Here is a 15,000-nt window from a genome sequence, read left to right on the forward strand (position 1 = left end):
TAGAATAGTTTAGTGCACAAGTTACACGGATTATGTCGACCTAAAATTCTACGAAGTACTTCAAGAAGAAGAGACACATAAAGACCTAGAGTACAACCACAGCGCTAGAAGCCTCTAGACGACCTTAAAGAGAGAGAGAGAGAGAGAGAGAGAGAGAGAGAGAGAGAGAGAGAGAGAGATCCGGACGTCTGAGTGGGTAGGCGAACATGGAATCCGAATATCCGATGCTGTGGTCCCATTGCAAGTTGATGAGATCAATGGTAGGACCGATGCAAAGGTCACGGGTGCGCGCGGCACGTCAGCGTTGACCTTGTGGGCTTGGGTTGAATTAATTCTTCTCTTGGTATTTGAATACCGAGAGGTTTGATACACATCTGACGGATACGGTTTGGAATCCAGTATTTCCTACGTGACTAATTATTATTATTATTATTACTATCCAAGCTACAACCCTAGTTGGAAAAGCAAGATGCTATAAGCCCAGGGGCTCCAACAGGGAAAAATAGCCCAGTGAGGAAAGGAAATAAGGAAATAAATAAATGAAGAGAACAAATTAACAATAAATCATTCTAAAAACAGTAACAACGTCAAAACAGACATGTCATATATAAACTTTTAACAGCATCAAAAACAAATATGTCATAAATAAACTATAAAAAGACTCATGTCCGCCTGGTCAACAAAAAAGCATTTGCTCCAACTTTGAACTTTTGAAGTTCTACTGACTGGAAATATTACAGATGTAGTTGGGATTAGCATATGCTAAACCCAGTAAGGGAGATCTCATAGTTGATTGCTATGGCTAACACTACTTTATATTTGATGAATGCAGTTGAGAGTATTTCATTTTCGATGGCCCAAGTTATGAATATTCCTGGCTAATTCATCTCATTAGTGGTGGCTGGTTTTAATTTTTTCCGTTTGTTTACTTTTGGTACATACCATCAAGAGAACTCGGCTATCTTGATTTTAATATTCACTAAAAACGACTATTGTTAATTACGATCGAAGGCAGTTTCAAGTTGCTTATTTACAGTTTGAAACATTCAAACGTCCATGCCCGGAGTTCTACCTGACTGGAGTTCGAGTCCCGCTCAGGCCAGATAGTTTCTTGTAGTGTCTCCAACCTCACCATCCTTCTTGGCTAACGATAGAAGCGTTGCGCGGCCTATACAGTAGGTCTACCTGCTGAGTTATCAGCAGTTATTACCTGGCCTTCCCTGGTCCTAGCTTTGGTGGAGAAGGGGCTTGGGAGCTGATCTTATGTATATATAGTCAGTATCTAGGGCATCGTTACTACCTCTTGCCTCTGCCATTCATGAGCGACCTTTAAACGTAATTTAAAAAATAATAACAAGAGTAAGGTTAGAAACATCTAATTCGTATTCTATTCCAAAAGTTACTTTATAACCCAGATATTACGTAATGACGTATAATATACTCATTTCTTTCCACAGCACCCGGGACATGAAATACCTAAAGCTGACATTAGACTATGAACTGGTTCATATAATGTAAAGTCTAAATTTTTACAAAATTATTATTTTCATTAATACTAGGGTTTCAAGTCTGTTGTTCTCTTACTATTAGAATCCCGTTAACATAAGCCTTTTTATAGTTTATATATGAAGTATCTGTTTCAAAATATTTTATTTTAATTGTTCATTACTTTTAATATCGTTTATTTATTTCCTTATTTCCTTTCCTTACTTGGCTATTTTTCCCTGTTGGAACCCTTGAACTTATAGCATCTTGCTTTTCCAACTAGAGTTGTAGTTTAACTAGTAGTAGTAGTAATAAAAATAATAATAATAATGATAATAATAATAATGCGATTTTACTTGAAAGAGCCACGCACCATATTGTCTTTGTATCGTTATTCATTTATATATTATTTGATTTTCCCCTTCTATTCAGGTTATTTGTTTAGTTATTTAGTTTTTTTTTTTTGCCTCTTTATTTTCTTTGATCATAAATGAAATAAATTTTCACAAACTCTTGCTTTGCCAGATTTGATTTTTGGACTTTTCGATATAAATATTTGTTTAGGTTGAATAATAATAATGATAATGATAATAACAATAATAATAATAATAATAATAATAATATAGAACTGGAGAAATACGACAACGCCAAACATTCTTAAATTGATTTCCATCACCAACAAATAACAATGTTATTATCATTAATGATAATACAGTAATATTGACGATAAAGATTAGAAATATGATATTAAACTTACCAGAGTCCTAACACAAGTGGCAAACACGTATCAACTGTACAACATACGAGTAAGGTTGGGACATTTCATAAAATGAAAACACGATTAATGAGGCTTCTTAAAAATAAATAAGATTGCAAATAAGGGTTTGAATACTTTGTAATACCATGTGGTTGAACATAGCAACGACACACGTATGACATTTCCATACGGGTATGACTTTCCAAACAGAACGGACAAGATTATTTCTCTCAAATATCACAAAAAAAAAAAAAATATGTTTTGAAGAATTACCAGTAGCTCATTTATAACGAGCTATGCTCGAACTGTAAATAATTATGTAGCACGGTTTGTATTTAATTATATCGTAAGGTTTTTTCTGAACTTAGAAATAATGATCAGAATTTTTATGAGACGAATTAGGTATTAATTATGTCAAAATTACGCATGACAATGGAATATGTATATTGTGAATCTTCCTCATAGGTCTCTACATACGCTAATAATGGACCTTTTTAATCTAGGTATTTCTAGAATTGTACTTGCGCCTGACATACCAATGCAATCTTTAATTAAGCATTGCATTATGTATGTGAAAGTTAGTCGACTGTCGCAGGTAGTAGCCAAGGTTTAATTACAGGACGATGTTCATAATAGTGAATTAGTGTACCAGAGTCGTTAAAAATTACGTCTAACTATTTAGATAGATATATATATATATACACACACACACATATTTAACACTTCCTACCCCTCCCCCTTTCCTAACTATAACCCGTTGATTCGGCAATTTGTGGGAAAATGTGGTTTCCGAGTGTACCTCTGGGGGTAGCCCCCTCTCACCAGGGCATGACTACTTCCTCTCCCCCCCCCCTGAGCGTGACAGGATATCTATATCTATCTATCTATCTATATATATATATATATATATATATATGTATATATATATATAAATATATATATTTATATATATATATATATACATATATATATATACAATTTTTGTTTGACATAGAACGGAGATTCAACTTGTTAGCTCGTTGGACCTAACTGAGAGACATCGTTGCTCACACAAATCTCCTACTTTCTGTTAAAAGTTTGCAAGCATTGTGTTTTGACATCCGGTTGCCAGGCCTCAGCCCCTCAAATCTTTTCTTAAGATATACTAGTTTGTATATATATATATATATATATATATATATATATATATATATATAGAGAGAGAGAGAGAGAGAGAGAGAGAGAGAGAGAGAGAGAGAGAGAGAGAGAGAGAGAGAGAGATATGGCTAATTTCCTAGATATGACGGCAGTTGAATCATCAAATAAGCCTTCGTTCCGGTACATGTGTACAGAGCAGCAAAGGGCAAGTTTGGATATGTAAAATTGAAATCGTAAGATTAATTGAGAGTGAAGAGACTTACTAAATTAATGTAAATTTAGGTTATTCTAAAAGTCTGTATGTATATTACACAACTACTTATGTTGCTACTACTATTTGGATGTGCATCCGTCAGGCAATGCCAGTGCTGTGAAATGTTTTCGGAGCTCAAGTCTGAAGCACCGAGTCCTCTAAAGATAGCACAGAGGTGCCCAGTTCATTTTGTTTACCTATTGGGAAGATGTAAAGGTGACTTGAACCTGGTATCGTGGAGAGCTGGGATTTAGGTAAACAATTATTATAATTATTATTATTATTACTAGCCAAGCTACAACCCTAGTTGGAAAAGCAAGATGCTATAAGCCCAAGGGCTCCAACAGGGAAATATAGCCCAGTGAGGAAAGGAAATAAGGAAATAAGTAAATGATGAGAAAAATTAACGATAAATCATTCTAAAAACAGTAACAACGTCAAAACAGATATGTCATGTATAAACTATAAAAAGACTTATGTCAGTCTGTTCAACATAAAAACATTTGCTGCAACTTTGAACTTTTGAAGTTCTACTGAGTCAACTACCCGATTAGGAAGATCATTCCACAACTTGGTCACAGCGGGAATAAAACTTCTAGAATACTGTGTAGTATTGAGCCTCATGATAGGACAAGGAAAGTTGAGGGCAAGGGAATGACTTATACGTTCTGAGACCATGCCCTTTATGAAAACGATTCAGTAAAATATTTAAAATCAGATTTTCTACTCACAAGTGGGCACTGGCGCCGACCAGGTGCCATCTGGCTTGCAGAGCATCACCGGTTGGCCAGTCAACATGTATCCCGTGTCGCAGGTAATCTCGAGGTCGTCTGCTGCAGTGAAGGGACCCTTGCTGGATAATCTTCCGTTCTTTGGCGCCTCCGGCAGGTCACATCTGATCCCTGATGTAAACATAAGAACAACTGATTGGGGGACGAGTTATTGTATCTCCTAAACATTTCCTAACTATGGTAGGTTATATGGATTGAGCAAAACTTCATAAAGATCAAACAAATACAAAATAAAAAAATGCACATAAGCTGCATGTTTACATTATTGCTAATATCCATTATGCAAATATACTGTACTTTCGTCGAATATTCAAAATATGTCCCTCATTAACTAAGAAGCCTTCAGCAAACTAGAAAGCCATATGAAAAAAATATAAATCAAGAACCAGGGGTAATAAATTAAAACAAAAAATGGATGAATTAATAAACAGTAACATTGAGAAACCGCAAAATTCGGCAAGGATGGGCAATCTATTGCAATGCAGTTGCATCTCTATCTCTCCCAAGATCTAATTAGACAAATAAACTAAATAAAAACATATCTTTAGCAAAGGTAATGAATAAATTAATATCAACTGAGAAGAAATAATGAGGAAAATTAAGGCAAATTACTTGTAGTTCCAGACAGGGTTACAGTTTATCTTTAAAAAAAAAATCAACCCACGAAAGATTGTCTGGAAGACTTCTAGTGCCAAAGGCTAAAGGAACTGAAGATTCCTAGAAGGTATTCGTATATAAAAGACCTGCAAATAAGACTAAGGAATCAAATAACCCTTATTGGCACAATGATACAAAGAGCTCTAGAGGGTACTAAGACATGCAAGACATCTGGAAGGCTAGGGCTCGAAAAACCTCTCGAGGGTACTGGTGCAAGAAAGACTTCTCATTAAAACTAGTTAATGAAGGATCTCTATTGTATGGTAGAGCAGAAAAGACCTTTAAAGGATACTATGTCAGAAAATGACTTCTATAGAGTAACTGGGCATCGAAGACTCCTAGAACGTACAATGGCAAAAAGAACTTTAGAGGAAACATAGATATGAAAGACTTCTATACTCCAATGTGCAAAATACTTTTGGAAGGTACTAGCTCACAAATGACCTCTAGAAGGTAAATGGGCATCAAGCACACCTAGAACGTACAATAGCATAAAGAAGCTCTAAAGGGAACATGGATATGAACCTTTAGGGGCGACATAGGTATGAAAGACTCATATAACCCAATGCGGCAAAGACTTTTGGAGGATACAGAGTAAAATAATACACTCTAAAGGGTAATTGTGCATCAAAGACCCCCTAGAAGGTACAATAGCACAAAGAACCTCTAGAGGGGACATGCGTATGAAAGACTCCTACAATCCAGTGCGCCACGAGATACCTCTGAGGGGCACAAGGACAGAGCGACAAAGACCTACTTTTAGACCTACTCTCGCATCGTGGCATGGAGGAAGACCACTTTCCCGAAGGGAGACACTTGGTCTTTCGAGGTCCTATGAGGTTCAGCCCGGGGCCGCAGGAAAAGTTCACGATGGTGTTCATGGTCGTCGTGGACTGAGGGTGTCGGCGTGGCGTCAAGGGCCCCTGGAAGGACTCTTCAAGCGGAGGACACTCCACTTCTGAAGGGAAGAAGTTGTTTATCAGTACTGAGGTATAATTACTTCTATTACTACTACCAATAAGGTTAAACTTTTGTTATTATAATTCAAATAATATAATTTTCTAAAAAATATGAATGACAAAACAATTGAAGCAGCAAGAGAAATCATACGAATAATAATACTTAAACAAATGCTGTATGTTATTACAAATAATGACAGAATTTTTTTCTGCTCGGAGTGAAACACAAAATGTAAGTTTACATCAGTTATCAAACTTATTCACAAAAACAAAACCTAAAAACATACATATCTCTTTATTTACTGGAAATTTATTGAATATGAGTCTTTCAGTATATAAAAAAAAAAAAATCAAGTGTTTCTTCATTATATCAGTCACTGATTAAATACAAATGTCTGAGTGATGAAGTGCCAAAGTCTGAAAACAATTATGCATAATGAGAATGAATTTAATAGGAAAAAACAATGATACAGTCAAGAACTGTATTACAGAAATATTCACATTTGGAAAACGCAATTTACATCAATATTCAATTGAAAACATATTGAATTAGAAAAGTCATATTAATAAAAACAAACAAAATTGAAAAAATACAATATCAACTATCCCGCTAATATACCAGATCGATTATACAGTTACTCAAATTTAGAATAAAATTAACTGTTGTAAATATTATACAATTGAAAAAAAATATCTAGATTCGAAGCTATATCAGCTAGAAATCTGTAAGTGTAAAGACGAACTAATAAACAAGCATGAATAATCACATCCCAAAACATAAATATGAGATTAATATTTACACTTGAAAATAAATATACTCATACTGGCAAATAGTATAATTAGACCGATATTCAAACTTGAAAATAAACACATTAGAGAAACACTAACTAACAAACATCACAGTTAGACAGATATTCAAAATTTCAAAAAGCGTAATTAGCTCAATATCAACCTTAATACGTCATCATTTAGACCACCATTCACATTTGGAAAAACTCTACACAGTCAATATTTCACACTAAAAAATCTATAAAATCGAAAAAAAAACACGCCATTCTAACATTTCATACTAAAAAAAATTATAAAATAAAAAAAAAAACTCGTCATTCTAACATTTCACACTAAAAAAAATGTATAAAATCGAAAAAAAACTCGTCATTCTATTTCACACTAAAAATTTTTTTATAAAATCGAAAAAAAACTCGTCATTCTATTTCACACTAAAAAAAATGACAAAATCGAAAAAAACTCGTCATTATGACATTTCACACTAGAAACAATTATACAATCGAAAAAAAAACTCGTCATTCTATTTCACACTAAAAAAATTTAAAATCGAAAAAAAATACTCAACATACTAATAAGAGTTAAAATTCTCACATTAAAAAACCTTATAAAAATCGTACCATCCATAAAAAAACTCCCTTACTTCTTATATCCAGATAAATAGAATGTGAATGGCCCGTGGGCGTCGTGCACGTGTAGTTCCCCGAATCCCCGACGTGCGTCGTGTACAGAGCCAGACGGTACTCCAGCTGGGGGTTCCTCATGGCGTCTGTACTCCATCCAGTCCAGTATTTCCTGTATGACGAACGGACGGGAGAGGGGGGTGGGGGAGGGGGGGTGGGGGAGGGAGGGTAGATGGGGTAAGGATATAAGTTACTTTATATATAAACTGTTAAATGAGAAATTATTTTATAGTTTACAATATCTGATGAAGAGGGATAAGGTTCGATCTTATTAAGGGCATTTCGTGATAAGGGATTTTTTTTATTTCATTTAAAAGATTTTGGATTGCAAGCCATTTAAAAAGGCAATTTCTATTCATATTGTTTTAATTTCGTATGATATATCTACTTTAAAAGTAGAATAAGTTCAAAATATAAAGAAAGACATATTACAATATTACACTTCAGAAATATGAAATTTTTAATTACATGAGGTCATAAAACTTTATCAATAAAAGTAATGCTTAGGAAATAGTTACACATTCTATAAGAAAAATAAAACTATTTAGATTATATTTATTACCTATAATTATCTATCATCAAATTTGCATGCATCAACATCACAGACTTTCAGCGTTTGAAACAAAATTATATTTGTTGAGGCCTAACATCACAAAGATCAACCCGGGAAAGAAATTCATGCAGGGAGGTCAATACAAAAAGTAATCCTACACAATGGAAAGAATTATTTATTTCAATGTGAGGAAAGATTAATCAGATACAGGAAAGGACACAAAGCAAGCAAGAATCCATATTCGAGGAATCTAAAAGAAAGACAAAAAGGAAATAGAAATGAAGAGATGTTAAGAACGGAGGCATATACACAAGGGCAAGAATTGGTTCTTTTCTCTGATCCTCCGGAGGGGAACCGTTCATCCACCTGGGAGGATTACTTCTACCTTGGAAGTAAACTTAAAATTAATTGAACAAATCATTTGAAAATCAACCACCATTTTTTTTTCCATATAATTAATTTCCAAATATTACTTGTTAAAAATACTTGAAAATAAACCCACTTTTATTCCATATGATTAATTCCTAAATAATTAATTGTCAAAAATATTTGAAAATCAACCCCCTTTTCTCCATATAATTAATTTCCAAATAATTAATTGTCTAAAATATTTGGAAATCAACCGCCTTTTTTCCATATAATTAATTTTCAAATAATTAATTTTCTAAAATATTTGAATATCAACCCCCTATTTTCCATATAATTAATTTCCAAATAATTGTCAAAAATATTGAAAAATCAACGCACATTTTTTCCATATAATTAATATCCAAATAATCAATTGTCACAACTATTTCAAAATCGACCCCATTTTTTCCAAAAAATTAAGTGTCTAAAATGTCTGAAAATAAAACCCAATTTTACCATATAATTAATTCCCATATAATTAATTGTCACAAATATTTGAAAATCAACCCCAATTTTTTCCGAATAACTAATTGTCAAAAAAGTTGTGAAAATCAATTTTTCCATTTGTCAATATTTGAAAATCAACCCCAATTTTTTTCCGAATAACTAATTGTCAAAAAAGTTGTGAAAATCAATTTTTCCATTTGTCAATATTTGAAAATCAACCCACCCCTTTTTCGGACAGGGTTGGACGATACTCGTTTTGGGTTATATTTTTGTAAACAAACACACAGTATAATAAATATAAGTTATTACTCCTCTTTGGATATATTACTGATCAACTGAATAATCTATAGACACAAATAACAAAAAAGGGCATTAACAAATTACCATATACAGCAAATTGGGCTCAAAATACCAGCACGCCATATTGTGCTTTCTACTTAAGACGTGGACAACGACGGAACAAATTCTTTGCTGAATTTTAGGGGCACAAGTTTTTTTCTCTTGGAGCAACAACAAAAGGACTGAGCTGTTCGCTTTAGTCTTACCAGCAAAATGCCAACTTCTTGCATCTCATGTTAAATTCCCTGTGCTTGTAGTTTCTGTGCGAGGAGACAGAAAATCCAGAAGCTGAGAAAATATATTGATGTATGTGAAAGAATAATATGGGGATGAGAGAAAGGGAGAGATAAGTAAAAGGAAAGAGAGAGAGAGAGAGAGAATATACAGTATGTTTTCCGGTGTCTCGAAGCGATGCTCATAAAAATAGATGATTAAAACTAGACATAGAACAAAGCTTTAATAGAATATACATGCTAAGAACATTTGAGAGAAAAATTATTAAATTGGCTCTGTACAAATAAATCAGCATATATATATATATATATATATATATATATATATATATATATATATATGATATATATATTGTATTATATACAATTATAGTGTATATATATATATGTATATATATATGTACAATATATATATGTATATATATGTATAATATATATATGTATACACACACACACACACACATATATATATATATATATATGTGTGTGTGTGTGTGTGTGTGTGTGTGAATTTGCAAAATTATTTTAAGATAATCATTATCGGTAAACATTAATCACGCTACATTATTCATATATATATAACGAGAGAGAGAGAGAGAGAGAGAGAGAGAGAGAGAGAGAGAGAGAGAGAGAGAGAGAGAGAGAGAGAGATCAACTATAACGTGCGCATGTAACCGAAGCAGCATGCTTTATTTGCAATTGATTTAACTAGAGTGCCACAGGAAACGACGGTGCCAGTGAGGAGAGAGAATCTTTGTAGGCCTAGAAAGTCACCTACCCTCCCCCTTCCTCCGTTAGGCCTGCACTCCTCAGCTTCTCCTTCAGCTCCATGCCTATGTCCTTCTCGTCTTCGTCCTCGACGTCCCTTGTTATATACAGGTATTGACATTATAATAATTATTAATTTTATTAAGCTAAGCTACAACCCTAGTTGGAAAAACAGGGTGCTATAAGCCCAAGAGCTCCAACAGGGAAAATAGCCCAATGAGGAAAGGAAATAAGTTAATAAATAAACTGTATGAGAAGTAATGAATTAGAATAAATTATTTCAAGAACAGTAACATCAAAACAAATCTTTCATATATAAACTATAAAAAGAGAGTTATATCAGCCTGTTCAACATAAAAACATTTGCTGCAAGTTTGAACTTTTGAAGTTCTACAGATTCAACCACCCGGTTAGGAAGATCGTTCCTCAACTTGGTCACAGCTGGAATAAAACTTCTAGAATACTGTGAAGTCTTGTGCCTTATGATGAAGAAGGCTATTAGAATTAACTGCATGCCTAGTATTACGAACAGGATGGTACTGTCCGGGAAGATCTGAATGTAAAGGATGATCAGAATTATGAAAAATCTTATGCAACATGCATAACGAGTTCTGCAGAATTAAGTCCAGTTGAGAGAAAAAATGAATTCACAATTTCTATTCCACATCAAGAGAAAAAAAATGGACATGAAGGCTATCTTTTCATACAGTTCCATATATAATAAATTTTCTAAAGGATGAATTTTGTTAAGTAGAAAAAATAATCATCTATGTTTATGTGATTTTCTTTTTACTGTAAATAAAACGTAAAGAAACCTTTACTTTTTAGAAAAATTATGAGCAAAAATGTTGAAATTCGTTCTATAGTCCATTTCTTTTAGCTAGTCATATTTGCACAGACTCGCTACGGTGCCCTTTTAGCTCGGAAAAGTTTCCTGGTCGCTGATTGGTTAGAATTATCTTGTCCAACCAATCAGCGATCAGGAAACTTTTCCGAGCTAAAAGGGCACCGCTGCGAGTCGGTGCAAATGTGACTCGCTAAAAGAAATGGACTATAGTGTATCCTATTTCAAAAGTAATAAAAACTTTGGCTTTATTTTTAACTGAACTCATTCTGTCTTCGGAAGTTTTACTCTTCTTGTGAGGATACCTGTGAGTAACTACTTTGTATATATGTGTCTTATGTCTAAGGTTACATATTAGATAACAATCTATTATTTCCTAATAAAACTATCCCGTCAAAGGAAAGTTGAAAATGAACCTGTATCTCTGGCCTAATCTGGTTAAGCTTCACTTTACTTTAACAGCTTACACACAAACACATACATACATATAGCCAGATTATACCCACACACACACACACACACACATATATATATATATATATATATATATATATGTATATATATATATATATATATATATATATATATATATATATATATGTATATATATATATATATATATATATGTATATATATATATATATATATATATATATATATATATATATATATATATATATATATATATATATATATATATATATATACATAAAGTATAATAATTTTCAAACTAATCTTACTCTTGCATCTAATCTGAATAAGTTAACCTATTTTCAGATAAAACTATGCTCAACGTTCCTGCCTAATTACCTGATATAATTGCTTAGTAATAACATACTTGCCATGTCCCAACATATCAGGGCTATCATGGCTAAAGGTTGTACAAAAAATGGCAATAAATTTAAAATGCAGCTTGGCTGACCATAAACTAAGGTCCTCGTAGAAACAGAAACATTTAATGTAACAAAAAAAAAAAAAAAAAAAAAAAAACAATAGTTTCAAATAAAAAAAATCTTTACTTATCTTATTTTATGTAATTTTTAATTTGAAATTGTATTGTTTCTTTGATTTTAACTTTACGCAGTACTGATGATGACATCTGAAATGTCGAAACATTTGCAATAAATATGTATGTGGCGACATTAGTGTTTCTGTGTCTCCTGAGAATAAGATTAGAAACGCGTCCCCATTTTTCAAGGTCCTTCGTTCTTTAAAACTCGGGAATTACTCACTCGAAAGTATGAGAGACGTTCCACCTCGGAGTGCCATAACGCCTTACCCAGAGGCACTCCAAGTAGAGCTGGGTACCTGGGTACACCAGCAGCTGCCCGTCATTCGTCTGGGCGATGGGGCCGTCTTTGTGGCGGATGAGAATGGTCGGAGGACGGTCCACTGAAATGGGAATAGAGAGCGAGAGAGAAACAGATGAATAGAAAGAACTGAAACATTACGAAATGAATAAATATGAATGATAAACTTATCATTCAAATATAAATCCAGAGATATTTCTTCAGCCATTACATGCCTCTGTTTTAATACCAATCATATCTGAAAGACATATTACGATTGATTCTCCATTTAAAATGTTTATTATGCTAGCGTTCGGTGATAGACTTTGATGAATTAATTTAGGAGGAATGAAATGATTGATTTTTATATATTAATAAGTGAATAAAGAGAATTTTAACAGAATACTAGTCGATGTAACTGCAAGCATATCTATAAAAATTTACATTGTATCAATAAAATTATCGTAAATATTTATGTTATTGACTTTCCCCCGGCTATTGTCTCGGTAAATAGTTATTACCACATGGTTTAGTCACTCATGAAATGATCACAGAGAGAGAGAGAGAGAGAGAGAGAGAGAGAGAGAGAGAGAGAGAGAGAGAGAGAGAGAGAGAGAGAGAGAGAGAGGAGGTTATGTTTACCATATCATTTTTTCAAAAATCCTGATCAAGTAAGTGATAAAGATATTATTGTATGGGGTAGAGAGAAAAGTAAGTCCATCACCTTAGAAAGAATAAAGAGCAGATGTCCTTAGCATCTATAATCACTTACATGAATAACTGAAATCTCGATTCAATCCGAAGCATTTGGGCGATTCTCCGGTCCACTCTCCGTCGACGCACCGACGTCGGACCGACCCTACGAAGGCGTACTTCCCGATGTCACTACAGCGGGACACCTGCAGGAGAGGACGTGGCATGAAGCTCGCCGACGGGAGATAGCAAGTTGTGGATAATATCAACTTACTGTAGGAGTTGATAGCCATAAGATTAGAGAACAAGCTACCACTAGACATACGATAGACAAGATATTATTATTTTTATTATTGTTGTTGCTACAGCTATAGTTGGAAAAGCAGGAAAAAATAGCCCAGGGAGGAAAGGAAATAAGGAAATAAACACACTATATGAGAAGTAATGAACAATTAAAATAAAATATCTTAAGAACAGTGCTAATGTTACTAAAGTGTCGCATTATTTAATGAACAATTAAAATAAGATATTTTAAGAACAGTGCTAATGTTACTAAAGTGTCGCATTATTGCTAGCTAAGTTGCAACCCTATTTTGAAAAAAAACAGAATGCTATTAGCCCAAAGGTTCCAACAGGAAAAAATAGCCCAATGAGGAAAGAAAATAAGGAAATATATAAACTACAGGAGAAACAATGAACAATTAAAATAGAATATTTTAAGAACAGTAATAATATCAAAATAGATCTTACATATATACACTATAACTGAGATTTATGTCAGTCTGTTCAACATAAAAACATTCACTACAAGGCTTTCGAGAAGAAACTGAATACTTTCTTGTTTTCCAAGTGCTTCGATAAAGTGGATTTGACAATAATCACGTAATTCGATATGTGTAAGCTAAATACTTAAGAATATATACGATCTATTGATCTTGTAGGTCCTGTAGGATACAGGGTTCCCATGGAAAACAGCCCTCAAAGTAAGAGAAATAAGTAAGTAGTTCGTTGTGACATTTACTTCTTGAACTTGGAACAAGACGCTTTCTTTTGCCTTCCAGAAATAGCTTGATTTGCTTACGTTTATTATTTTCATTGCTTGATGGATTACCCAGCCCATTGAGATAAACAATGCGGAGGGTAAAATGTCAGTTATAAAAACATATAGGGTCAGGAAAAAAGGTGGGGTTAGGAGAGGTGTTTAACCTAGAAGAAATGAACAGAACTGTCTCGAGGGATGAAGGTTATAAAGATAAGGACAGCGGAAGCCGCGATATCCCTGCATGCATCATGAGGACATAGGGAGTGTGGAAAGCAAAATATCACTCTGTAAAAAAATAAATGGAAAAAGTGAAATTACTCTTAGAGAAATGTACTGGAGCTGGAATAATCTGAATAAAATGGAAATGTTTATCTAGATGAATTAAGAGAACTTGCAAAGGAAAAAATTTATGAACTCGAAATGTAAGAGAATTAATATTCCTAAGATATTATTTTCATGGAAGAAGTCAAAAGACTATTCTCTACTATGAAAATCTTCAATGTCTGATAGCCCGGTGTGAAAAACATCAGAGCAGATTTGTGAAAAAAATAGGTATAAATGCGATTAGTTGGATAAAATTTAAAAAGTATATAAATACAAGTATTTCTTTTAAATACTGGTTTAAAAATCTAATTTAAAAAGAAGATAGTGTACCAGAGTGTAACCTCGAGTAAAGTCAACATAATCTTTAATAATATAAGTAATAATCCAACACTGTTATTTGATGAAATCCTGACGAACAAATTCATCTCCATTTTCACTGGGAAAAAAAAAAAAAAAAAAAAAAAAAAAAAAAAAAAAAAAAAAAAAAAAAAAAAAACTCAGTTGGAATGGTTACCCACCAGCTCCGTCCCGGGCGGGAATTCCATGACCAAT

At 33.3% G+C, this 15,000-nt stretch overlaps 1 protein-coding gene across 5 annotated transcripts in view; it reads right to left on the reverse strand.

Moving 5' to 3' along the window:
* Nucleotides 1-15,000, reverse strand: part of LOC137656844 (sushi, von Willebrand factor type A, EGF and pentraxin domain-containing protein 1-like) — a 351,606-nt gene that overhangs the window by 3,435 nt on the left and 333,171 nt on the right. For 3 of the 5 annotated variants that reach the window (XM_068391184.1, XM_068391183.1, XM_068391181.1), the window contains 7 exons: nucleotides 14,967-15,000; nucleotides 13,162-13,288; nucleotides 12,333-12,492; nucleotides 10,267-10,353; nucleotides 7,469-7,620; nucleotides 5,838-6,038; nucleotides 4,364-4,534 (listed from right to left, as the gene is read on the reverse strand). The exon at nucleotides 14,967-15,000 is cut by the window's right edge. In XM_068391184.1, the coding sequence (XP_068247285.1) occupies nucleotides 4,364-4,534; nucleotides 5,838-6,038; nucleotides 7,469-7,620; nucleotides 10,267-10,353; nucleotides 12,333-12,492; nucleotides 13,162-13,288; nucleotides 14,967-15,000 (932 nt within the window). The remainder of the gene's footprint in view (nucleotides 1-4,363; nucleotides 4,535-5,837; nucleotides 6,039-7,468; nucleotides 7,621-10,266; nucleotides 10,354-12,332; nucleotides 12,493-13,161; nucleotides 13,289-14,966) is intronic. The other 2 variants (XM_068391182.1, XM_068391185.1) reach the window with 1 other exon arrangement.

Source organism: Palaemon carinicauda, chromosome 17 (genome assembly GCF_036898095.1).
Source record: "Palaemon carinicauda isolate YSFRI2023 chromosome 17, ASM3689809v2, whole genome shotgun sequence".
In the NCBI taxonomy this organism is placed as follows: Eukaryota; Metazoa; Arthropoda; class Malacostraca; order Decapoda; family Palaemonidae; genus Palaemon; species Palaemon carinicauda.